General features: G+C 42.3%; 8 protein-coding genes across 8 annotated transcripts; 6 read left to right on the top strand and 2 right to left on the bottom strand.

Annotated features, from left to right (window-relative positions):
• Nucleotides 1–2,300: 2,300 nt before the first annotated feature.
• ATC70_004762 (uncharacterized protein) lies at nucleotides 2,301–4,395 on the top strand (the record flags this gene model as incomplete). Its single annotated transcript, XM_064824062.1, has 7 exons — nucleotides 2,301–2,583; nucleotides 2,640–2,649; nucleotides 2,719–2,822; nucleotides 2,894–3,499; nucleotides 3,555–3,677; nucleotides 3,732–3,927; nucleotides 3,996–4,395. The coding sequence occupies 7 exons, from the start codon at nucleotides 2,301–2,303 to the stop codon at nucleotides 4,393–4,395; spliced, it is 1,722 nt and encodes a 573-aa protein (XP_064676998.1).
• Nucleotides 4,396–4,535: 140 nt separating this feature from the next.
• ATC70_004761 (uncharacterized protein) lies at nucleotides 4,536–7,833 on the bottom strand (the record flags this gene model as incomplete). The annotated part of the gene is made up of 5 exons (XM_064824061.1): nucleotides 4,536–4,679; nucleotides 4,735–5,489; nucleotides 5,550–7,551; nucleotides 7,609–7,767; nucleotides 7,819–7,833. 5 exons carry the CDS (start codon nucleotides 7,831–7,833, stop codon nucleotides 4,536–4,538), a joined length of 3,075 nt encoding a protein of 1,024 aa, XP_064676997.1.
• A 1,096-nt stretch (nucleotides 7,834–8,929) lies between these two features.
• Nucleotides 8,930–10,116, bottom strand: ATC70_004760 (uncharacterized protein; the record flags this gene model as incomplete). The annotated part of the gene is made up of 6 exons (XM_064824060.1): nucleotides 8,930–9,164; nucleotides 9,462–9,612; nucleotides 9,666–9,741; nucleotides 9,813–9,883; nucleotides 9,954–10,014; nucleotides 10,075–10,116. The coding sequence occupies 6 exons, from the start codon at nucleotides 10,114–10,116 to the stop codon at nucleotides 8,930–8,932; spliced, it is 636 nt and encodes a 211-aa protein (XP_064676996.1).
• Nucleotides 10,117–12,949: 2,833 nt separating this feature from the next.
• On the top strand, nucleotides 12,950–14,344 carry ATC70_004759 (uncharacterized protein; the record flags this gene model as incomplete). The annotated part of the gene is made up of 5 exons (XM_064824059.1): nucleotides 12,950–13,000; nucleotides 13,057–13,299; nucleotides 13,360–13,461; nucleotides 13,513–13,993; nucleotides 14,064–14,344. 5 exons carry the CDS (start codon nucleotides 12,950–12,952, stop codon nucleotides 14,342–14,344), a joined length of 1,158 nt encoding a protein of 385 aa, XP_064676995.1.
• A 126-nt stretch (nucleotides 14,345–14,470) lies between these two features.
• MCM10 (minichromosome maintenance- protein) lies at nucleotides 14,471–18,520 on the top strand (the record flags this gene model as incomplete). Its single annotated transcript, XM_064824058.1, has 1 exon — nucleotides 14,471–18,520. The coding sequence occupies one exon, from the start codon at nucleotides 14,471–14,473 to the stop codon at nucleotides 18,518–18,520; it is 4,050 nt and encodes a 1,349-aa protein (XP_064676994.1).
• Nucleotides 18,521–18,852: 332 nt separating this feature from the next.
• On the top strand, nucleotides 18,853–20,653 carry ATC70_004757 (uncharacterized protein; the record flags this gene model as incomplete). Its single annotated transcript, XM_064824057.1, has 7 exons — nucleotides 18,853–19,069; nucleotides 19,123–19,375; nucleotides 19,431–19,444; nucleotides 19,517–19,562; nucleotides 19,615–19,721; nucleotides 19,788–20,315; nucleotides 20,376–20,653. The coding sequence occupies 7 exons, from the start codon at nucleotides 18,853–18,855 to the stop codon at nucleotides 20,651–20,653; spliced, it is 1,443 nt and encodes a 480-aa protein (XP_064676993.1).
• Nucleotides 20,654–20,903: 250 nt separating this feature from the next.
• ATC70_004756 (Hsp7-like protein) lies at nucleotides 20,904–21,796 on the top strand (the record flags this gene model as incomplete). The annotated part of the gene is made up of 4 exons (XM_064824056.1): nucleotides 20,904–21,035; nucleotides 21,105–21,268; nucleotides 21,330–21,679; nucleotides 21,747–21,796. 4 exons carry the CDS (start codon nucleotides 20,904–20,906, stop codon nucleotides 21,794–21,796), a joined length of 696 nt encoding a protein of 231 aa, XP_064676992.1.
• An 838-nt stretch (nucleotides 21,797–22,634) lies between these two features.
• On the top strand, nucleotides 22,635–24,494 carry ATC70_004755 (uncharacterized protein; the record flags this gene model as incomplete). The annotated part of the gene is made up of 7 exons (XM_064824055.1): nucleotides 22,635–22,715; nucleotides 22,773–22,805; nucleotides 22,860–22,961; nucleotides 23,021–23,301; nucleotides 23,361–23,565; nucleotides 23,629–23,824; nucleotides 23,881–24,494. 7 exons carry the CDS (start codon nucleotides 22,635–22,637, stop codon nucleotides 24,492–24,494), a joined length of 1,512 nt encoding a protein of 503 aa, XP_064676991.1.
• Between the last annotated feature and the right edge of the window lie 29 nt (nucleotides 24,495–24,523).

The following is a 24,523-nucleotide window of genomic DNA, read 5'->3' as shown; positions in this document are numbered from 1 at the left end:
CATTACCAGTTATGAAACTATGCGCAATAAAAGTAAAATAATTTGGTCATGTCAAGTTACAGCACTGTCAATTCACAATCCTTTTCTTGTGGACTTCAGGAACATCAATTTGTATTCATGGTGAAGGCATTACTGATCTGGCCTGCAGTCAAATTACGTTGAATCACCGACGACCATCAATGTCATTCCAGATTGGCCAGATTCAATTATTTTCGACTCGATTGAACCATTTTTACAGATTCGACTATGTAAAATATGACGATCATCCTACGCTTCTATAAGAGTAATGCCCCTGGTGGTAGGGCGAAGTGGTAGAACTCCCGTATGCCAACGGAAGGATCCCCGGTTCAAATCCTGGTGAACGCAAGTTGTTTGATTTTTTGACGTAGTACTGATGTCCTCGTTTGGTGTTTTGTACTCTTATCCATGATCTATATTTTGACGATTTCCGCAAGACTGTATTGGCTCTAGGAGTCGCACCTTATTAGTAGTAGATTTCTTTCCCAACTTAGTTCAAAAATATCTTATTCCCCTTCATTGCAGACATTGGGTCCACCAACAGTCTTTTCTATCCCTCAGTATGACATTTAAAGGACTTTAAATAAAACCTGGAGCTCGACTCCCTTACAAAAAAAAAAAAAAAAAAAAAAAAAAAAAAAACGCTTCTATAAGAGTGCCCCTGGTGGTAGGGCGAAGTGGTAAAACTCCCGTATGCCAACGGGAGGATCCCGGTTCAAATCCCAGTGAACGCATTTTGATTAATTATTTACGGTCGTACTGATGTCCTCGTTTGGTGAATGTTCTCTTATCCAGTATCTCTGTATGACAACTTAGCATGATTGTATTGGCTCTAAGTGCCCACCTTATTTGTAGTAGATTTCTTTCCCAACTTCCTTTCCATAATTTATTCCCCATCATGACTGACATTGGGTCCACCAACAGTCTTGTCTATCACTCATAGCGACATTTACAGGACTTTAAATAAAAACTGGAGCTCGTCTCCCCTACAAAAAAAAAAAAAAAAAAAAAAAAAAAAAACGCTTCTATAAGCTTTCCTGGAGTGCTTTTCACGGTGCATCCAATGGTACCAAGTAAGGTAAATGTTTTGAATAAACTTATTGAGTAATTTACAAAAATATGAAGAGAGGTTTCTGGTTAAAAAGTCGAAATTTTACGTATCAAAGTCCCACAAAAATGATTTCAGAAGCTGCTTTGGATCGATAGAAACGTTTTGATTCAATATATAACATAGTAAAAGTCTTCATTATCAAGGTCAAAAACACGATCGTTTGATTTTTGATGAAAATCATGAGGGGTACCTCATGCTTTTTGGTCGATTTTTGGCCATGTTTTTTTGGTCCCCAAAAAGTTGAGCAAAGATGTTAGAAAGTAACTGCTAGTCGAGAGCAACTATTTGGTGCTACTCTGGCAGTCTAAAACGGCTCCTAACACGAAAAATTACAACTTAAATGCATCGAAGTTTTGCTGTGGTTTGCATGTTTAAGTAGTAGAATGTAACGCAAGTATGCTATCGGCCCGTATTGAACTTTTCTTCATGCTGATACCGACTTGGAGCATCCTGCGAAAGCGCAACTCATCGCTGCAGATTGTTGATAGATGATAATGGAAAGCTAAGAAGCGAGATTTTTGAATTAGTTAGTAAAATCACGCAAGGGTTGCTACTACAACACGAAAATGAGGCAAATAATGTGTCGTATCGTATCCTCAGTTCCGCCATCTGTGTGCGCAAGTATAGATCACTTGCCTCTCATCTGCCATCTATCCATAAACTGTGATATGTATCGCTTCAGCTTGTTGGACAATCGCAAGTTTGCATTGTACATCTGAGGCAAGTGTCTTTATGTATGTAATCACATGTTTGGCATATTTTTGTTACGAACACTGTTCCGTCTGTGGAGAAACTGGTGTAACCCATAAATCATTATCAGATTTATCGTTCTGCAGCAGATGATCGGCCTATTCGATTGCTGTCGTCTCTTCAGACGACGGTGTAAGGTAATATCGTTATCGACATTAGAAATGTTAAACAGGTGAGGGCACATTGGTGACTATGTGATATTCAGGAAGGAAAGCTCATTCAATAGCATCATAGAGCTGGTTGGGTTGGAACGTCACTGACCTCTAATTGGATGGAGATGAACATTTCTTGTTTCGATATTCAATTTTCTCTTTTCCCTCTTTTTCCTTTCATCTGCGATACCTCTCTTTTTTTCTTTCTTGTTTTCTAGTATAAAAAGAAGAAAACAGACAATAACATTTTGTATATACAACATAATAGCATGGTACCTCATGATGCTAGACGCTTACCCGAAAATGACGATGATTTAGACATCTTCACTCTGGCAGATTACGAAGACCCATTGCTACCTAAAAACGAACGTTTCAATGAAAGCCAATCACATCAACCACTATCATCTGCTGCACAACAACAACGGACGGACGCTGCCAACAGTACATCCAGACTATTCGGCGATGATTTAGAGATCAAACCTGAAATCGATACGGGCACAGTATCTGAATCTTGCTTTTCATTTAAAAAACTGTGGAAATACACTGGACCAGGTCTGTTATATCTAAACTATGATTTGAAACAGAGATTAAACTGAATGTCATTTTAGGCTGGCTCATGTAAATAGAGTGTAGACACTTATCAGATGCTTAGAATAGGATCTCTAATATTATTCGTTTAATATCTAGGTCAATTGCTTATCTTGATCCAGGCAACCTTGAATCTGATTTACAAACGGGTGCAGTCGCTGGGTACAGCTTATTGTGGTTATTGTTCTGGTCGCATGTCATTGGTAGATATTGGAAACTTGTTGGGTTGATACCAGGTAGTTTCTGTTAGGCTAACATAGACTTGTCTGAATAGGGCTGATATTTCAACTGCTATCCGCTCGACTAGGCACAATTACAGGAAAGCATCTTGCTCAACTGATACGACAGAGTTACTCGAAAAAGCTTACGCTTGTATTATGGGGATTTGCACAACTGGCTATTATTGGAGCTGACATTCTGGAGATTGTGGGCACAGCAGTTGCATTGCACATTTTGCTTCGACTTCCCTTGTGGGCGGGTGTGTTGATGACAGCAACAGACACATTCACATTCATGATGATTCAGCGCTACGGTATTCGACGATTAGAAGCATTTTTTATGGTCCTTATCACTATGATGGCCGTGTGTTTTTGGGTAGAATTAGTGCAATCTCAACCTGATGTCCGCAAAATCATTCAGGGTGTGATTGTGCCTTATGTGCCCAAGAATGCGGAATTACAAGCTGTGGCTATGCTCGGTGCCATTGTCATGCCTCACAATATGTTCTTGCACAGTGCTCTTGTCATGTCGCGTGATTTAGGCAGACAACCGTCGATTCGAAAGTTAAAGGAAGCCAACTTTTACTTTGCCATTGAATCCATATTGGCATTAAGTGTTTCCTTTTTCGTCAATCTAGCTATTGTTGTTGTGTTTGCACAAGGTAACTAGCGCACAGGTATATTTATGATGGGCATATTCAAACTAGTATCGCATAGTCTTTTTCAAGCCAGACCACACAGGGCCCGTCAAAATCCCAGGCTTAGACGATGCAGACAAAGTGCTGAGTGGCACATTGGGATCTGCTGCCAAGTATTTATGGGCTGCTGGATTACTCGCAGGTAGAGTGTTTGCATAGAGAATCAGGCAGAACTCAAGTAACACAATTTCTTTAGCTGGTCAAAGCTCTACCATGACTGGTACATTAGCTGGACAATATGTAACAGAAGGGTTCTTTGGTAATATCTTTAAAAAGGACTGGCATCGTGTTGCTGCCACTCGCAGTATTTCATTGATCCCTGGTATGTTGGTGGCTATTTTCGCAGTGGATCATTTTGATACTATGGGCGAGTTGTTGAATGTGCTTCAAAGGTAATGCATTTAATTCTGTGTGTAAAAACGTGCCTTATATTGACACACATTCTTGTTTTGCACGATAGTGTTTGTTTACCCACTGTGCTGATTCCAATCATCAAACTATCGACATCGCCACACGTATTATCCAAGGAATTTCGACCCTCCTTGTTTATGCAAATCACATGCTGGGGATTAACGCTTGTAGTGATTGCATTTGATATCTTTTTATTCATCATTCATGCGACCAACCTCACCTCAGCAATCATTATTGGCATTACAGGCGTGATTTATCTGATATTTCTTGTGTATCTCGTGTGGAAGCCATTAGAGACACCCAGATTATCTGCAACGGAAGACGGCTGGATGAGCTTACCGCAAAACGAAAACGATGTGGATGGCTCCTTCACCAGCGATGAACCTGAAAGCAGCAATAGAAGAAACAACAAATATGACGACGATGCAGAGGAAATCTATGCTCTTTGAAATATCTCATCACCTTGTAAACACCCACCCACATACATTAATTCATACCAAACATACGCAAAATCAAAACCCCCCCCCCCCTCTTTGTATATAATTATATACACTTTATTTATTCATACATGCAGCTTGTAATAAAATGCTTACAACGTGAGTTGCAACTGATATATAGATGTTATTCTGGAATCTGCTGTATTTGCCATAGTATAATACAGTGGTTGACTATAGTCATTTGTTGTGGATATGAATTTGATACGCTGACCTTGGATGGCTTGAACCAGCTCGGTCTAACAGAAGGCGTGAATTACAAGGCCATTCTATACATTGTCAGTATATACTTACTGTTTCTATGTCTCTAATCTCAATGACATTGGGTGAAAATGCAATCAAATAAGGATATACGACGGCCACTTGCTGAATTTGACATTCGAATTTGATCTTGACCAATGCGCCGCCACTCTCAAACAAGGACACAGAGTAAGCATGCTGTTGATCGCATACAATGCCTCTGTCTTTGCATGTAATCAAGCCTGTGTTCATGCCGAGATACACCCAATGCGTTGCTGAATTCAGAATAGCAGAGGGATCCTTGAAGATATCGACTCGCTCTACGCCGTATCGCTCCGACCTAACAAAGACAGCATCGTACATGATTTGGATGTCATTGGGTTCCTTGATCGAGACCAAGTACTCGGTTCTGTACTTTTTGTACCAGTGATTTTTTGTGCAGGGCTTTTCATTTTGGACGATAATCACCAGCCATGTGGTTTGTAATCGCTTGGTGAGGTATACAATGACAGGTTGGCTTCTGATCTGACCTATGGCAAAGCATATCACAGAAGACCGTTTGATCATGCACCAGTCGACACGCTGACTCTTAATCAAAGGCTGGACATCGTATGCAATGAGCATGTGCTGCTTGTTATCGTGTACTTGCGCAATGATCTTGTCGTTCATCACTGCCATTTTTTGGACATTGACATTGGGCAGGACAAGCTGGGGTTGTGTGGTGCCATCACGAGGGCCTATCCACAGGCCATAAGGTGTACCAAAAGCCACAAGGTTGCTATGGAAGCCAGTATGTTTATCAAAGTAAGCTATCGTATCGCAGGTGAGCCTAATGAAGATCATCTACTATCGCCAAGCCAACAACTTACCAAAAGCATAGGCGCACTTTATCCTAGCAATGCTGGTTACATGTGATGATGAAGCATGTGTTGTGCTGTTTCCACTGAGGCTGGCATTTGCCACAGAGAGCGATTTAAACATCATCTTTCTTCTAAAGACTTCATTTTTCTTTTCATTGGTAAGCAGTGTATTTCGTATTAGGTTCTCCCAAAAGAGTCTATCCGATCTGGAGAGGAATTCAAGCTTGAAAGAGTTTTCTGGGTAAGCCATGTGGCTAATCTTGAGCGTCCGTCTTTGCTGCTGTTGTTGGTGTCTGCTTTGCTGCTGCTGTTGCTGCTGCTGCTGCTGTTCTTGCTGCTTGATTGAATCGAGTGGCGCTTCTCTGCGCTTGGATAGGAGCAATGCAGGTGCAGAATCGCGGCGAGTGACCAAGACTTCACCAGTGTTGGTAGTAGGCGAAGCTGGGACCGAGAAACTGGTGCTCCATCTAAAGTTGTTTTTGAGTTTGGATAGTTTTGTCTTGATCTGGGAAGGCAGCAGGACTCTATTTTTTCGGTCAGAGAGCGAGACTGTATGTACATGTTTGACTGACGAAGCAGCAGCCGCTGTGCCGCCCGTTGTGTTGCTTCTGCTCAGCGTAGTGTTGTTGCTCTTGTACCACGAATCGCTGCTATCAGCACTGTCGGTGCTGTTGGAAGCTTCTGAATTGATGCTCTTTTGTCGACGCAAGTTGCTAATGAGATGCAGTGGCGTGGACACCATGGATGTGGATGCAAAAGAGATGCGGCGAATCATGGATGATGTACTAGAGTCAATCATCAGCAGTTGGATGGGGATGACTTGGATGACGATGTATTCTGTTCTTCCGTTGGATACCCTGGGATGCGTAAGAATCAATGCATGGGAGAATAGCATCAAGTGGCATAAGGATGGCTGCAGAGGGTGCGTCGAACGAGCCAGCCACAGCGCTTCTTCCTTGATCAGCGTGCAGTCGTCAGGCAACGAAAGTAGCTGTAGTTCCGGCTGCTGTCCATAGTAGATGGAGATTGACAGCTCTTCAAAGCGAAAGTCTTCTGCAGAGCTGTTGGCGGCAGTTGAGCTGTTCATACGACACAGCGTATCATGCAGGATAGCCAATGTTGCTTTCAGTGATAATTGATCAGCATCATCCACAGTGTTCTTGAGAATGGCTTCAATCAGTAGCTTTAACTTGCCGATCCATAGCGTAGGCGATGTCAGGTAGTGTCGAAGGCCTAATCTTCTGGTGCATTTTTGTGCGTTCTGCGTCTCCAGAAAAGATGCAAATTGAGGGTTGTTTCTGTGCTCAATAGTCATGCAATAGATAGCTCTGACATGATTGGATGCATACTGAATGTAGGGCTCAATCAAGTTTGTTACATGTTGCATGATAATGGTCCCCACACGGCCTATAAAGAAGCCAGAATGTCTGTTATGAGAGACAAGCCGTTGATAAAATGAGTGGTGCAGATGAGTGATGTCCAGGTAGTTCCCAAACACGTTATTGTAGAAGCGCTGCCTCCTTGATGGGTTCGCAATGATCTCGGTGGACTCCAGCAGTGGGATGGCGTACACACGGTGAAGAATGTCCAAATCATGGCAGTAGTTTTGCTCGGTGGATAGCAGCTCTGCAATGCCAGCCTGTCGCTTCAACTCTTTTCGACTAATAGAATCTCGAATGTGATGGGGTATTGTCGAAATCCAGTCTCGCTTGTTGGGCGGTGTGTCCTGTTGCTGCTGTTCTTGCTGCTGTTGAAAGTCATTGTAAATGTGCAACAGACTTGACATACGCTTGTTTGGACACAGTGCAGAGTAACATGACATATCATTTGGTTGACATGACGGTGAATAGCATTTGGTGAGCGGTATAAAAATGCCTGAACATGCAATGTTGTAATTGATCTTTAATTGCGATGCATGATTCAAGGTCAATAGACCATGATCCAGAAAGGAATCCAGTAACTGTGAATGGACAATGTCCTGATATTCATACAAGAAATAGGCAATTGTATCCTATAAACGTAGCAATGTTATTCTTTCTATTACTTAATGAGGAAATCACTGTATTACCAAAGCTTCTTGTTTTGTCAAATTGAAATAAGCTACTGTGCTCACGAAAATCGATGATAAATTGGATAGCAGAGCCGATGGCAATTGTTTGTTTAAGGTTTTGTCTTGGTCGTTGAATTCATTGGAGGAACTCAGCCATGAATCAATCGTGTGCTGTACCTATCCAACGAATTAGTTTTTGGCTTGCTTTAGCAGTGCTGCTTTACTGACTGTGGGATATGACATGCAAGTATATAAAGTAAGGAGTGAAGGAAGAGAGAGAGAGAGAAAGGAAAAAGAGAAAGAAACCAGATGAAATGATGTAAATGTCTGCTTGAACATCAAGCAACTTGTTTTGATGTCATGTGCATTTGTGTGTGTGTGTTTCCCGAAAAAACCTCTTGTGATTTAGACAAGACAACCCATATTTTCCATGAGTGCTTTGGATTGACAACATCTAACCAATAACAGCTATACTAGACATGCGGAAGGTTTCCTCAATCTATTAGAATTACAATTGAAAAAGCGAATCACCCTTGAACTGATACCGTGTAGATCGTTTGTAATTATTGCGAGGCAATGATACGTTATTTCGCATTCTTTTCATTGAATCGAATTTTCCTTTGAGTGGTTTACGAGATCGGCAGCTTGTCTATAGATTAAGTGAGAAGGCGCTGTGATACAAATCGAGTGGCCATGGCGTCAATATTTGTTTCCAACCACACACACAAAAATCTCTTTTCTCTCCACCAGAATAGACCCTGAGCACGACATCGCGTTAAAAACGGCGGGTGTTATGTAATACATTCAACGGTTGTCATGGCAATAAAAGCGCCATGTTTTGCATGACTTGCTGTAATTCGCGCATGTCAATAAAATGACACGCTTTATAAGCTGGTACTTTTTCTAATCAGCAGAAAAGAGGATCGCTCATGCAATTATAGCCATGAGCATGGAACACGAAAGTGTTTCCATCTTGTCATTCGTGGAATTCCTGATTAATTTACAGTTTCTTTAGGCGACCACATTATCAGACACTGAATGATTTCTGCGTGCTATATTTTCGTGTCATTACATTTACAGTTAGTTTGCATGATTTGCTTCTCAGAGAATACAGTGGAAATAGCCAAGAGATTCATTAAACATAAGCGTGTCTCAGATACGAAGCCAGGCAATGAAAAGTAAAAGTTTACCCTACAACTATCTCTCACAATGATTACGGTTAATAGAAACAATTGCATGGTTTTTTTTTAGTCATTATGTGGTAACAAGTTTGATGGGGGAAAAGGAGAGTAAAATTATAAGAGAAGTTTGATTGTATAAATGTATATAGTCCTAAGGTTTACTCGAGTTGATTTCTTTCAGATGCCATGCGTTCATCTTCACGGCGACGGTCTTCTCTGGGCACATATTCACGACGATCTCCGCGATCGTCTCTTCTGTCACCACCACCACGTCTATCGAAACCTCTGTCAACTCTATCGCCCCTTTCACGGTAGTCATTACGACGAGGAGATCTATCACGGCCACCACGCTCATTACGGTCATCACGGCGAGATTCATAACCTCTACTATCTCTGCATCATGAGCTAACAGACGTGTCAGCAAACCAAATTACCCCAGTTGCATGAATAAGAATACTTACAAATTCGGAATTAAAATTAATGTTGAATCAAGAGGATTGCAGATCAGAAAAACAAGGATATAAAAAAATAGAAAAAATGCCAAAGGGTTGTGGTCAGAGACTAGGAATACTTCACATCATCATAGCAGCATCAAGTAAATTGTGGTATCAGATTGTGAGCAAGTTGTTTCACACACACACTGGACTGCAACTGATAACATTTTGATGATTGACTGGGAAAAAGCTATACCTTCTGTCGCGGTCATTTCCACGTCCACCATCACGGCGAGGCGATCTATCACGGCCGAATCCATTACGGCCTCCACCTCCTGCCATACCACCACGGCCACCACCACGACCACCATCACGACCTCCTTCAAGACAATCTCTGGCCCAATGGCCTGTACATGTCGAGTTGAGAATAAAGATACACTATCCCTGATATCAAGCTTACCTTCTTTGCCACAATGGAAACATTCATTCTCTCCAGGTCTCTTACCACCATTCTTGGCCCATTCAACCACAAGATCCTATGATTTGGGATTTTTTGGGTTTTAATTTAACCTGATATACTAAAATAATCACACAATACGTTACGTACGCCTCTCTCGTTAATACCCTTGATGGCATCTTCAGCATCACGTTTATCATCGTATTCTACGAAACCAAAGCCTACATATATCATGCAAGTCAGTACAGTGCCTACCAAGGCAAGTAGCAATAGATGGAGAGAATACGCTACCTTTCTTAACATCGAGACGAGTGATTTTGCCATACTTTGAGAAGGCATCTTCGAGATCACGCTGATCACATCGGAGTAGCGTTAGTCACCGAGTTGCCCTTTATACATCCAACAAACTTACATTGTTCATCTCCCTAGGGATTCTACCGACAAAAAGAGCCATTTTTATGTACTATCGTTTATCTGGCTGTAAAGAGGAAAAAAAAATAAAAGGGAAAAGGGGAAGAGAAGGAGAACTCTTTTGAATGGGAAAGGCAAGAACAAACTGTGTCACAATAATAAAATTGAGCATGTCTACCCAATGAAACTGTAGGTGCCTATCGTAGTAGAATAAGCCTTCTGCATTGATATTAAGGGGTTGAAGATACAGTTGCACTTTGATTTACACAAGAGAGGAATTTGTTTTGGTAGCGATCGCTTATTTTTGATGAGATATAGACTTCAGATGCTGGGTGAAGATGAGAGGATTTGCGTTGCGAAGAAGGCCAACTATTGCTGGTAACCGTACAATGCTCGGAAAGCAATCTAAAGCATCATAAGACATCACATTCTACACGCTTGCTGGTCTACTTCCATCCAAATGAAGCTCATGCTCTGAGTCAGACTCGACTATTAATAGCACTCATATCTGTCGAGAGCCTTGGTAGATTTTACTACAGCGAATGGTTCAATGCAATGACATGGTGCTTTGTGGTTTTTGATCAACATGGTAGAACTGTCCTCAATGGCCTTACTCGAAATGCGAGATTTTTTTGGCTAAGGAATATACTGAAGGATGCTATACGAATTAAACATATTATGATACAACCATGTGGATAAAAAAAAACATGCTAATAAAGAATTAATGGTATCTTGATAGTGGCATGATGAAAGAAAAATGTAAAAATAGTTATAGGGACTTCAGCTTAATAGTTATGATTGGGAGCAGTAATAGAGACAGATTTAGTTGCAGCGGCTTTGGTGGCAGCTTTCTAGAAAGAAGAGAGATTTGCAGCAGGAGCAGCAGCGCTTCTTTTCAAATTGACCTTCTTGGAAGCCTTTGACGCGATCAGTGAATCTACAGTCTTTTCCATGATAAAGCTCAGCTATTTAGATCGGTTTGAGTATAGACGACATTGTTGAATGATTCAAATTGACTAGGAAAGGAATGTGAGCTTAATGGTGGCTGAATATTGATCTCCTAAAGCTCTGGTTCCTCGCTCCTTCTTGGTCTGTGAGGCCTTGGCAAGGCTGAAGTAATCCGGTCTTGTTTAGCCATTTTTGTGGTATTTAGGATGTCAACCTCTTTTTGTTTAACACAGTTAGCAATGCTGCAGAACTTCAATATTCATATTGACATACCTTTGATTTGCGTCTGTGTGTTATCCATATTCGAGGGTTATCGCCTCTTGGCGAATAAGACCAGCCAGGTCGAATCCTGTTAAGGCATACTTTCGATGTCGTAACAAAATAACGGATAAGCTATCAAGCAAAGACAAGTGTACTCATACAAATGCCTCTGATGTACAACGAGACCATCGTCAACTTTAGGAAATAGCTGTTTGAGACATTTATCCATCTCATTCACTTCTTGACTTGCGAATGTAGAAAGGAGCTCATCATCATTCTGATCCAATATAAACTGATGGCACAATATATCAATCTTTAAGGATGAGTGTCCACTCAAACAAACGCCATCTGTCTTTACACATACCTCATGTGTGTTTGTTGCATTCCATACTTTTATAGTTTTCCTCCACAATTGTTCCCATAGACAGTGTCCATAGAGTGTCATCCTTGAAAGTCTGATAGCTTTGTGTAAACTTGTCCCCTTCATCAGGGAAGAAGGTCTCTGCAGAATTGAATCTATTAGACGTTATGCTTGAGGGTATAGGAGCTGGCAAGCATCATGTTTCGCGCGTTGAGTAGGCTAGCACTCTAAGATACAACTTGCGGGTGGTTAAGATTAATATCGCAATAACACCATATCTTCCAGAGAAGCATACTCATAAAAATGTAGCAAACTCTGCCATTAATATGTATTGAGGGCTACTTGGTAGCCGATATTGCCATCTGCTTTCATTTTTCGAATTGTATATCACTTCTAGAGGTTATCAGCTTACGCAGCGACGGCTACGCAGACCTCACCTTCCTCCATCTCGTGAAGACACTGCAAGATTGGTTGAATGCTATACTAATCTAAAGTTTTGCGTTCTACGCTATTAAGTAGGAGCCCTCCATAGCCGTGGATCTGACTCTCATGCGATGCTCCAGATCTGTTGCAACAAGAAAAACTTGTAAACGAACAAAGAACATACTTGCATCACCTCTTACTACTCAAAATTATGCACACCACAGCAAAACTTTGATGCATTTCAGCCGTGATTTTTCGTGTTAGAGGCCGTTTTAGACTGCCAGAGTAGCACCAAATGATTGCTTTCGACTAGCAGTTACTTTCTGACACCTTTGCTCAACTTTTTAGGGGCCAAAAAAACATGGCCAAAAATCCACCAAAAAGCATGAGGTACCCCTCATGGTTTTCATCGAAAATCAAACGATTGCGTTTTTCACCTTGAAAATGGAGACTTTTACTATGGTATATCTTGAATCAAAATGTTTCTATCGATCCAAAGCAACCTCTGAAATCATCTTTGTGGGACTTTGATATGTAAAATTTCAACATTTTGGCCAGAAACCTCTTTTCATATTTTCAAGAATTGCTCTATATCTCAAGTCTCAACGCCTATTTTAATTGGCACCATTGGATGCGCATTTGAAAGTACTCCAAAACCCATTAGTAAGTATGGTATGATCATCCACATTCACATAGTCCAATTTTCAAAACAGTCGAAATCGAGTCCAAAATGATCAAATCTGGCCAATCTGAACAGCAGTTGTTCCCCGGAGTTTTAATTGACTTTTGGCTGGCAAGCAGAACCATTTCAGCTTTCAAAGCATTTTAGCGGGAGCAAGATGCATTTTTAATTCTTTTACCTCTTTCGCATCCTCTTTACAACATGCCTGACAAACGATTCCGAGACAACAACAGAAGACGGGACCGTAAGAAAGTAAATCCATCTAGCAGGTAGATTGATCCACGCATTTAACCGTCGCTGCTTTGTAGAACGAGTCGTCTGGCAAACCATTTCTACAAGCTCCCATCATTTTAGATAGACGTGAACGTCCCGAGCAAACGGCCTACTCGCCCACAACAACCACAACAACCACTTCAAATCCTGATGTAGATACACCACCTAGCGCTCATCAGCCTATCAAAGCGAATTCGACATCTATAGAGGATTCTAGTGCTACATGCATTCCATTCTTGCGACGACCCAACAAGTTTAACGCAGACACAATACTTAAAGTATGCAGTACATCCATATCAGACACGAGAGATGGTCTATTCATATCCATTTCGCACTAGCATCTTACAGATTACCCTGGCCATTTTGTCATTGGCATCATTGGGAAACAGGGCGTTGGCAAATCAACTATTCTATCGCACTTTACACAAGATACCAAACATGTAAGAAAGACTTTATGCCAGTGCGGCCTGTCCAGCTCATCACCATGTTAGGCATTTCCCAGCCAAGACAATGCGCAATTTCTGTATCAAGGACACAAGACAGAAGGTATCGACATGTACATTACACCCGAGAGAGCGATTCTACTGGATACAGAGCCTATTCTCAGTTGGACGATATTAGACGATGCGCTTCGACATGGATCTCTAGGAGGACTTCATCCAGATGTGTGGCTGGAGATGGAGAGCTTATACAGCATTATTTTTTTGATGTCTGTGTGCAATAGTGTGCTGGTGGTCAACGACAGCCCCGAGATTGATTTGGATGTGTTGAAACTGATACAACGAGCCGAGATGCTCAAGTTCTGCATACCCGATTTTCCTCTGCTGGTGGGTCAACAAGACATGCATCACTACCCAGACATTGTGTTTGTATGCAACAAGTGTCAAAAGAACGAATTCACCTATAGAAATTACAGTGCTCTCCAAGCGATACTGACGTCGCTTTTCGAGACGTCTCAACTGAAAACTAGAGGTAAAAAGCATCGCATGAACTGTGAGTGTAGTCAATAAGCAATCTAAACAAACCCTTTTTTTTTATGTAGGGCTCGTGAGTCTGGGTGATGTATTGCCTCTGTATAAAACAAATCAAGAGAACGAGGCAAATCTATTTTTTCTACCACAGCAGGACGACATTGATTCATTGCAGGATCTCGTTTCTGCATTGCGAGATCAAGTGATTGCAGGCCCACGAAGACCAGGCAAAAAAGGCCAGGTTTCCGAGAAGGATTGGTTTAAAAATGCCATCAAGACTTTTGAAGTGGTGCGCAAATCAGACTATATCATGGAATACCTACAAGTGGTGCGTAAGCTGAGGGATACTTGAATCATATCGAAATAAAGCCATGACCTTTTTTTTTACCGTCACTGTCAACCAACGACTGTTGCTTCAACCGATACGGTAACTGCGGGACGTTTGCTAGTATGCTTTTCTCTCTTTCTTGTTATTACCATGTCAAAAGAGCATCTGCATCGACAAGACATCAGTTTGACCAGCATTTATCGAGCAGCACAACAGCCCACTGCGTCATCATCCGCTCGATTCTTCAACCAACGCCTCAAAAAAGCCTCGACAAAGGAAATTGATTATACTCTGAGAAAGCTGCTAAGTTATGTCAAGCACAACAATGAGCAATGGCCGCAAAAACGACTTGTACGTTGTTTGGATTGCATCTACATACATGCCGTCAAGCCACATTTAGAGGAACGAGCTCAATTGCCATCATTCAAGGCGAGCGTGCGATGGACAGCAGCTATGCTGGCAGATACAGCCACTGAGAACAACAGCAACGACGATCAAGTGTCTCAGCAAATTCAGTGTGCCACTAAATTTATGTGTGGGTTATTGGAGGACATGGCTGCTGTTGCTACACAACTATCGTCTGACGCTGAAGCAGCAGCCACCACGATAATAGCAGAGATCAGACATAAACACGGTGTCAAGTCGTTGCTGGCGAGGACGCATGATTGTCCATTGCCGATCCGTATTTACAGTGTTCGTGCACTTACCTCACAAATCAAGTATTTTGCCAAGGACATGATCGCCTTGAATGCCTATGTGACGCTATCGCAGTCTTTGAACAATATACCCAACTTGCTGCATGTCCTGTCCTTGAAACCACCAGCGACGGATGCAGCACAACAACGCAATGAGCTGGATCAATGCGTCATGGTATGTCGGCTATTGGAGTCTCTTTTCAAATACGAACTTCCCTCGCAATCATCACCAGCCCGACAACAGTTTGCAGCGTCTGACGCATTTCACCAACTGCTGTCTGTGTGGCAAGCAGCATGTCACCATGATTATGCATCTCTCATGGATGATGCCACTGCTACGACTGCCACTGTCAGCATTAAGTGTCAACGTGTGCTGGTCTATTCACTGACTAGCATTGTACAGAAATGCATCGCCTCATCCACATCAGCATCCGGACTCATCGCAGAGGAGACATCAAGAGCGAAATGGCAGCCTCTGCTAGCGCTGTGCATGCAACGATGGATCCGTGGCACATGCTGCACAATGAACAAGGCCATTTTTACGTCAGCCATGCTGGATCAGGACAAGAGCATCATGAAGAAGCTGGTACAAATCTCGCTGGATATCCTGCCGGTACTGAAGCAGTACAACTACTGGCTTGACTATGTGGACCAAGCTGTATGTGATCTGACTAACTTTTTCATGGCCTACGTATCTCAACCCATCTTACCAGAACAAGCCAGTCTAGTAGGCACACAGTCGACGCTTTTGCACACCAACCTATGCATTGACGTTGAAGAAAGAGGCTATCAGATTGATGGTGTCATGCTCAACCAGCACCAAGACTTGTTTGTGTTGCTGCTCGAGTCGTTCATCCAACATGTGCAACTGGCCACGCCGTCCTTTGTCAAGATGATTTCTGGTCGGGTTGCCTGGTGTCTGAAATCCATACTGACCATACTCTTGAATGCAAATCAACTAGAAACGTCTGCCTTGCGATCCAGGATACTCAAGCTGATTGTCTTCTTCTTGCACTATGATGATGCCATCCACAGTTTTGCTACGTCCTCCACCAACATCGCATCGCTGGTATGGGGACCCACGATCGATACTGCTAAACAAGGCTTACTGACAGCAGTATCATTATCGAAATCACAAGATTTGACAGCTGAACAATCCGTTACCATTTACAAAGCCAAGCGAGCGTTTGTGTCGTTGGCAATGATATCCAAACATCCACGCGCTTGCGAAAGACTGGTCGACTCTCAAGTACTGCAACTGGTCGATGTGTCTTTGATTCCTCGAGGCGATATTATAGAGAAAACAGCCCCTCTGCTCGCTGTGTATGCGCTGTTTGGCCAATTCATTGCTGCTCTTTCTCGTCGCACTGCCTTTGTGAGGACCAAGTTGCGAGACGAATGTAACTTGATTCCCATGATTATGAAACTGCTGCAAGAAGCTGTTCAGTTGAAAGAGGTCAAGCGAGACATGACTTGCACAGTATCCAAAGACAACAACCAAGATGCCATTTTCAAGGGCTGGAATCACGTCATTGCTAGCTGTCTGATGGTGATAAGCACTTTTCAGTATGACGAGCCTTCCATGCGGATGTGGCTCTCTTGGGACAACAGCTTAGAACTACAACCTATCAATGATGATGTATGCGCCAAACGAGACCAGGACATGAAGATGGAGGATGATATTATGATAAAGCAAGAAAGTAGAGATGCAGGCGACATGACAAAGCTGATGGAAGAGTACACTGTAGCAGCAAATACACCCAAACGACTGTCCATTCTGCCTATTCTTTTATCTGTCTTGTTTCCTTGGAGGAACCATACTGACAAGAGAGTCAATTTTGCAGAGATCAATACGTTCTTAAAATCAGATCTCCAGGTCATCCTGCTTGCATCCCAGTTATTGGATCAGCTGTCAGTAATTCCAATCTGCGGCCGACAAATGATTGTAGACCCAACAGCACTGCACAACCTTTGTAGCTTGATGATATGCCTCACAGCAGCATACTGCCCAGATCAACCCGAGTGCATGTACAAGCTGATGACAACGACGGTTGGTAACGATGTAAACGGTACGACCGCCCTATTATCCATGCAAGACGGCGACATGATTGAAAAACTGGTGCCCCTGTCTACTGAACCAGTGCAAGACGCAGAAATGACTGAGGCACACCATGACACCATACTTGACAATGTCCCTTTAGACCTCGATAGCCATCAGGAAGCAATGCAGCGCCAAGAAGAAGCACCCAATCTCTGCTGTGCTGAGCATTTACGCCGTGCCGCTGTGCGCATGCTCATCACACACGATAACATTCAGTTCACCATGCTGAGCGATGCATTTACGTCCTTCTTCCAGCCTGTATTGCAGCATCCTGTTCGAGGCACATCGCACGAGTACTGGCGAAGATTGGTGTGCGATGATCTGTTTGAAAAGAAGATCAATGATTTCCTGAGCCTGCTTCGTTTTACAGAAACAGCGGACAACGCCATCAAGTTGCACGAAATGGCTGCAATTGCTGTAGGTTATGCTGCTATGGGAGCTCCCTCTGAATTGGAATGGAATCAGAGCCTTGGTCTGGTAACTTTGGATGGCTGCGTTGTCAGTAGCAAGCAGCCTTTTGGTATTTTCTGTCAAATGTTGGTGTACGAACTCGAGTACGACGACGAGGAAGAGGAGCTGGTAAAGAAGGAGGAGCTCGACGATACACAACAAGCGGATGCGCTACTCAGTATGATTACACCCTTTCGTCGACACGCTGCGGCTCAAGTTTTGGAGACACTGGCTTTGGAGTTTGAAGTCATTTGGAAGGTAGAGACAGAATCCATACGAGAACACATCACCTTACCACAGCACATGCCGCTGGACCAACCTGCTGAAATTATCACCTTTGTCACAGACGATGCCACACCTACCATGCCCAAGATATCGGGTAATCGACAATTGCTTCGCGCGCGTTCGCCTATTTTTGACGCATTGCTCAGTACAGACTACGCCGAATCCAAGCTGGCGGCCATTCCTCTCCATGATGTAACGTTCCACAGTTTGGAGTTATTTATTAGCGTCATTCACCAATTAAACGACAAGGCCGAGATGACAAGAGGCCATTTAGTGGATAAAGTTTTAGCACCATCGACGTCCTGGAATGACATTGTCGATCTATTGCTTATATCAGATCGGTTCGGATCTACTGTAGTCAAGAGTCTATGTGAGCATTGGATTTTGGAGCAAGTCAAGCATATCAGCAGCAATGCTCGAAGCCGCTTCGTTTGCTTGGAGGGCATGGTTGGACTGTATCGTCAATGTTGTGACCTCATGGAGAAAGATGGTGGTATCATTTCGGATACCTGGCCGTTTGCCACTATTCTGAGAGAGGTGCTCAAGACAACCCTGCAGTACATGTCTGAATCTTGCCAGACAGCCAGCTTTATACAGATGATCAAGGACAGGCACGTCGAGGAACTGGATGTGTTTTGTAATGGTCTCGCTTACTTATTACAGAAATAATCATGATAATAAAGCAGAATCATTGTTTGTGTATCACACAGTTGTCTAGAGTGTGTCACCAGTTGACTAAACTCGTCGGATGATAGGCAATCTTCTTTCACTTTTCGTTAAACAAGCTCATTACTTCCACATTCCATCCACTACCAACGAATGACAAAATGGATGTTGGACGGGAACCGAAATCATGGGTTTCTATTTACACTTTTTCTCGAAATGAGACGCCACCCACGGACTAGCCTCATTAAGAGAAGAGGGCAGGATTAAAAAAACGTTGGCAGGCGCATTTCTCTGATTTTTTCTTTTTTTTTTTTTTTTTTATATATATTCATTTGATGCCCAACATAAAGAGTATAACTCATCTTAGTTCTATACGAACCATCATCCTGGCTACGGTCTCTTTGACATCAACTATCTATGGCCATCCTTTGAGTCAATATACCAATCAAGAAGTTGCTGTCGAAGAACCTGAGGTTGATTATGGTTCTGCCGAGTTTTATGAGAAATTAGTAGTGATTATGATCCTCGTATTGACGGGTGGTGCCTTTGCTGGTAAGATACATCAAATATGATTTAGGGACGTCCCTGACTGAGGAATGTTATAGGTCTTACACTTGGTTTAATGGGTATGGATGAAACCAACCTTCATGTCCTTATTCAATCTGGTACAGAATCCGAGAAAAAGTATGCCAAGCAAGTGTTGAAGTTGCTCAGTCGTGGCAAACATTGGGTCTTGGTTACTTTGCTCTTATCCAATGTCATTGTCAACGAAACCTTGCCCATCATCTTGGACAGTGTTCTTGGTGGTGGCTGGAAGGCTGTTGTCATGTCTACTGCTTTGATTGTTATTTTTGGAGAGTAAGTTCTGTCTCGTTGAAAGTGATGCGCAGTGTTCTAATATACAAACCCATAGAGTTATTCCACAATGTACGTAATGCCATTCTAACTTCTCAATGCTGAGGTAGTCATTAGTAACTTTTTTTTTTTTCTTCTGTGTAGCCATTTGTGTTCGTTACGGTTTAGCCATTGGTGCAAAGGCTTCTGGGTAAGTTGGACATGCAATCATACTGATAATATCATTGACATGACTTGTGTAGCATGGTGCTCGCATTGATGTACATCATGTACCCTATCGCCTACCCTACTGCTCTTTTGTTGGATTTCTTCTTGGGTGAATCTCATGGTACCATTTACAAGAAGGCTGGTAGAGTATTTGTGTACAAATGTGATGTGGAACGAAATCAAAGAGACTGATCTGGTGTTAATTTAGGTTTGAAGACGCTTGTTTCTCTCCACAAATCCGTCAACCCTACTGATGTCGATGCATTGACTGAAGACGAAGTTACCATCATTGGCGCTGTGCTCGATTTGAGATCAAAGCCAGTATCTCAAATCATGACACCCATTGCCGATGTATTCACCCTCTCTACTGATGCCATTTTGGATGAAGAGCTTGTGGATAGAATCTTGCTTGCTGGTTATTCCCGTATCCCAGTTCATGTGCCTGGAGATAATGTCAACTTTGTCGGTATGCTTCTCACTAAGCGTTTGATCACTTACGACCCTGAAGATGCTCTTCCTGTTAAGGACCTTCATATCAGCACCTTGCCTGAAACTGGACCTGAAACGAGCTGTCTCGATATCTTGAACTTTTTCCAAGAAGGCAAAAGTCATATGGCTTTGATCTCGGAAGATCCTGGAGCTCATAGTGGTGCTTTGGGTGTGATTACCCTCGAGGATGTCATTGAGGAATTGATTGGCGAAGAGATTATTGATGAAACTGATGTCTATGTTGATGGTTAGCTTAATTTGCATCCGTTTTATCATAAAAGAAACTAACATGTTGCTTTTACCTTAGTGCACAACAAGATTAGAGTTGTCCGTCGTCAAGTTCAAAACAGAAGAAACAGTAGACTGACTCGTTTATTGACTGCTCACAAGCGTCAAACCCAAGGTATCAAGGGTACTCCTAGTCGTGAAAACTCTACTGGTTCTTTAAGCAGTAAAAAAGTCATTGAGCCCCACATGAAGCCTGTCTACGGCTCTGTGCCCAAGACTTCCTTGTCTGCATCGCCTGAACACCATTTTGGTGGTGGTAATGATGAAAACCAGCCTCTTTTAAACAACTCTAATTAGGTGTTACTTGTACCTATCTAAACCATGTTGAAAACTGAATAAACTATTGATTGATCCACATAAACACATACACAGTTGAAAGCGGCTTGTGAATTGATGATGGATTGACTGACTGACTGACTGCTTTGACATTGACTTGCCCTTTCGAGGAAAATGTCCCTCCCACCACCCTTGAATTTTGAAAGGAGCAAAATAGGATTTTTTCTTGTATTTCTTGCCCTTGTTCTAATACAATCAATATCAATTCAAAATGCTTCGTTCAGTATTCTCGGCCCGTATTACAACGCTAGTTCCTGCTCGTGCAATTTCAACACACATTCAACCGCCCAAGACCCCTGTCAACCTGGGCCATTTGTCTGATAATGCCGGTGCTGTATCAGAGGTATATACATTTGAGAATAGACACATGCAACATCCATCAGACAGAGTGCTCACACATAAATGATCATAGCGTACTCGTGTTGGCCGTGGCCCTGGTTACGGTAAGGGTAAGACTGCTGGTCGTGGTCATAAGGGCCAAAAGGCTCGTTCAGGCAATGGTCAACCTGTTCCTTGGTTTGAAGGTGGTCAAACTCCTTTAGTCAGACGTTTGCCAAAGCGTGGTTTCTACAACATGTAAATAGCTGAATGCTCATATACGATCACCAACAGTTAGCTAACACTTCTTTGAACATAGCCATGGTAAAGATTATCAAGAGTTAAATTTGGATCGTTTGCAACACTGGATCCAAACTGGCCGTATTGATGCTTCTCAACCCATCACTATGAAGCATTTATTAGACAGCCGTTGTATACATAAGATTGAGGATGGCGTCAAGTTATTGAGTGTAGGCGCTGAGAGCTTCAGTACTCCCATCACAATTGAAGTGTCCAGAGCATCGCAAAAGGCCATTGAGGCTATTGAAAAGGCTGGCGGCAAGATTGTCACTCGCTACTACAATGCTCTTGGTTTGAGATCTGTTGTTCATCCCGAGAAATTTGCACAATTACCCAAGTTAGCAGCACCATTACGAAAGGAAGAAATCAGTAAGTTTTATAGAAAAGATTGGCTGGCTTGGTATGAGTAATTGACATGTTTTTTTTTTTTTGATAGAATATTACTCTGATCCTAAGAACAGAGGTTATTTGGCTCAAGAGGCATAAACAGCATGAAAATGAATAGAAAGCAGTCTTTAACCCATATTTACAATGCACCAGACATCACTCTTAAATAATTTATATTAAAAATGTATATATACATACATCTACAAATGTTTGTGCTTCAGTCATGAATGTGGCATTTGGGTGTTGATTTTAGCTGGGATGCCGTGGATCTCTTTAGTTGCATCAAGGATACCAAATGCTTTAGTGGGTCTGTGCATGTACCTTGTTCTATCAACACATAGTTGCATGCAATGTACATAATAGATATATGCTTCTAATTCGTACGCTTCTCTACAAGGTGTTACAGACATCTCTAAAATGAGCAATATATAAATCTCTTTTTTTTTTTTTTTTCTTGGTTGAATAGCCGCTGTATGGAAATCACCCATTGATCTTTTGGCTCTCTCCAGAAATATAGCTTTTGTCCCATATTTTTCACACACCCAATGATAGCATGTCGATGCTTCTTTAGCATGAATTGTCCATGAATCTTTGATGCTTTCGAGCGAGCCTTTTATGAATCTATGGTAGCACCACGCTAGATCACTGATGGCATTCAATTGTCAGTCATTCCATCGAGATGTGGAGAACCTCTTTGCTGTTTATAGATAACACAAACAGTATCTCTTTTTTTTAGTAATTTTTTTGACGCGGTGGATTGACTCGGTGGAAGCAAGATTGCCTCTTTTAGACTTTTTTACTCACCCTCTTCCCTTAATACTTTCATCTCTGTGGCTCCTCTCCGCTCAAATCCCCTTTAGATATAAAACTTGCCTTCCGTGCCATCTTGTGGATTAATACATCTTGTTTGTTTTCTTCTTCTCTTTACATTTTCAAAATGCTTAGATCTCTCATTGCTAACGCTGCCAAGCCCTCTACCTTGCGTATGGTCGCTAGACCTGCCATCAATCAAGCCAAGGTATGTATTCAGTACATGCGGCATTGTCAATTCATTATGCTAACTTTCTCTCCGTAGCGCGGCTATGTCTTCCCTGCTGGTCAACAAGAGGTGAGTTATGCTGTATCTTTACGAATCGACATGTGTATTGATACATGAATCTAGTTCCTCAATGACAGACTCGAAAAGATGGATCCTGAAATGTTTGATATCATTGAAAAGGAAAAGAAGAGACAACAAGAAAGTGTTGATCTCATTCCTTCTGAGGTAAGTTGACTGTTGAATGTATTCACATACTTGGAGCTAATGTAGAATTGGGCCATTAGAACTTTACCTCCAGAGCTGTTATGGATGCTCTTGGCAGTGTCATGCAAAACAAGTACTCTGAAGGTTATCCCGGTGCCAGATACTATGGTGGTAACGAATTCATTGATCAATCCGAAAACCTCTGTCGTAAGAGAGCTTTGGAAGCCTTTGACCTCGATAACGAAAAGTGGGGTGTTAATGTTCAACCTTTATCTGGTGCCCCTGCCAATTTGTATGTTTACGGTGCCATCATGAAGCCTCATGATCGTATTATGGGTCTTGATCTTCCCCACGGTGGACAGTAAGTTTTAAATATTTTGCAAAACAAATAGGCCTCTCTTCTCACATACGTGCGTCTAGTTTGTCTCACGGTTACCAAATTCCTAACAAGAAGATTTCTCAAGTCTCTGCTTATTTCGAGACATTGCCTTACCGTTTGGATGAAAGCACCGGTCGTATCGATTATGATGCTTTGGAAAAGAACGCCATGCTCTACAGACCCAAGGTCATTGTTGCTGGTGCTTCCGCCTATGCTCGTAATATTGATTACGCTAGAATGAGAGAGGTAAGAGATCCGAGATCATCTTTTCGGGTTGAATAGTGTGGGGTAATAACGGTTTTTTTTTAGATTGCCGATAAATGTGGTGCCTATTTGATGGCTGATATTGCACACATTTCTGGTTTAATTGCTGCTGGTGTCTTGCCTGGTCCTTTCGAACATGCTGATATTGTCACTACTACTACTCACAAGTCTCTTCGTGGTCCTCGTGGTGCTATGATCTTCTTCAGAAAGGGTCTCCGTAGCGTTGATAAGAAGGGCAGAGGTAAGCTTATGGAGTGATATCTTGCAGACGAGTCAATTCATTCGACTTCTATATAGAAACCCACTACGACTTGGAGAATGCCATCAACCAATCTGTTTTCCCCGGTCATCAAGGTGGACCTCACAACCATACCATTGGTGCCTTGTCTGTTGCTCTCAAGCAAGTCAAGTCACCTCTTTTCAAAGAATACCAAACCCAAGTCTTGAAGAACAATGCTGCTTTTGCTGATCGTTTGAATGCTCTCAAATACGACCTTGTCTCTGGTGGTACTGACAACCACTTGCTTTTGGTTGACTTGAAGTCCAAGGGTGTTGATGGTGCTCGCGTTGAACGTGTGTTGGAGTTGGTCAACATTTCTTCCAACAAGAACACTGTTCCCGGTGACAAGAGTGCTTTGATCCCTGGTGGTCTTCGTATTGGTACTCCTGCCATGACCAGTCGTGGTTTCAAGGAATCTGATTTCGTCAAGATTGCTGATTTCATTGACCGTGCTGTCAAAATTACACAAGAAGAGAAGGGTAAGGCTGGTGGAAAGAAGTTGGCTGACTTCAAGAACCACATTGGTGACGGTAGCGCCATCTCTTCTATCCAAGAATTGAAGAAAGAAGTCTCTGATTTTGCTTCTACTTTCCCTACTGTCGGTTTCTGGGAATCAGAAATGAAGTATTAAATTAAATATCATATAGAATAACACTTTTA

This window comes from Mucor velutinosus (genome assembly GCF_035048745.1).
Source record: "Mucor velutinosus strain NIH1002 chromosome Unknown tig00001542, whole genome shotgun sequence".
Classification (NCBI taxonomy): domain Eukaryota; kingdom Fungi; phylum Mucoromycota; class Mucoromycetes; order Mucorales; family Mucoraceae; genus Mucor; species Mucor velutinosus.
This window is presented reverse-complemented; position numbering and strand designations above follow the sequence as displayed.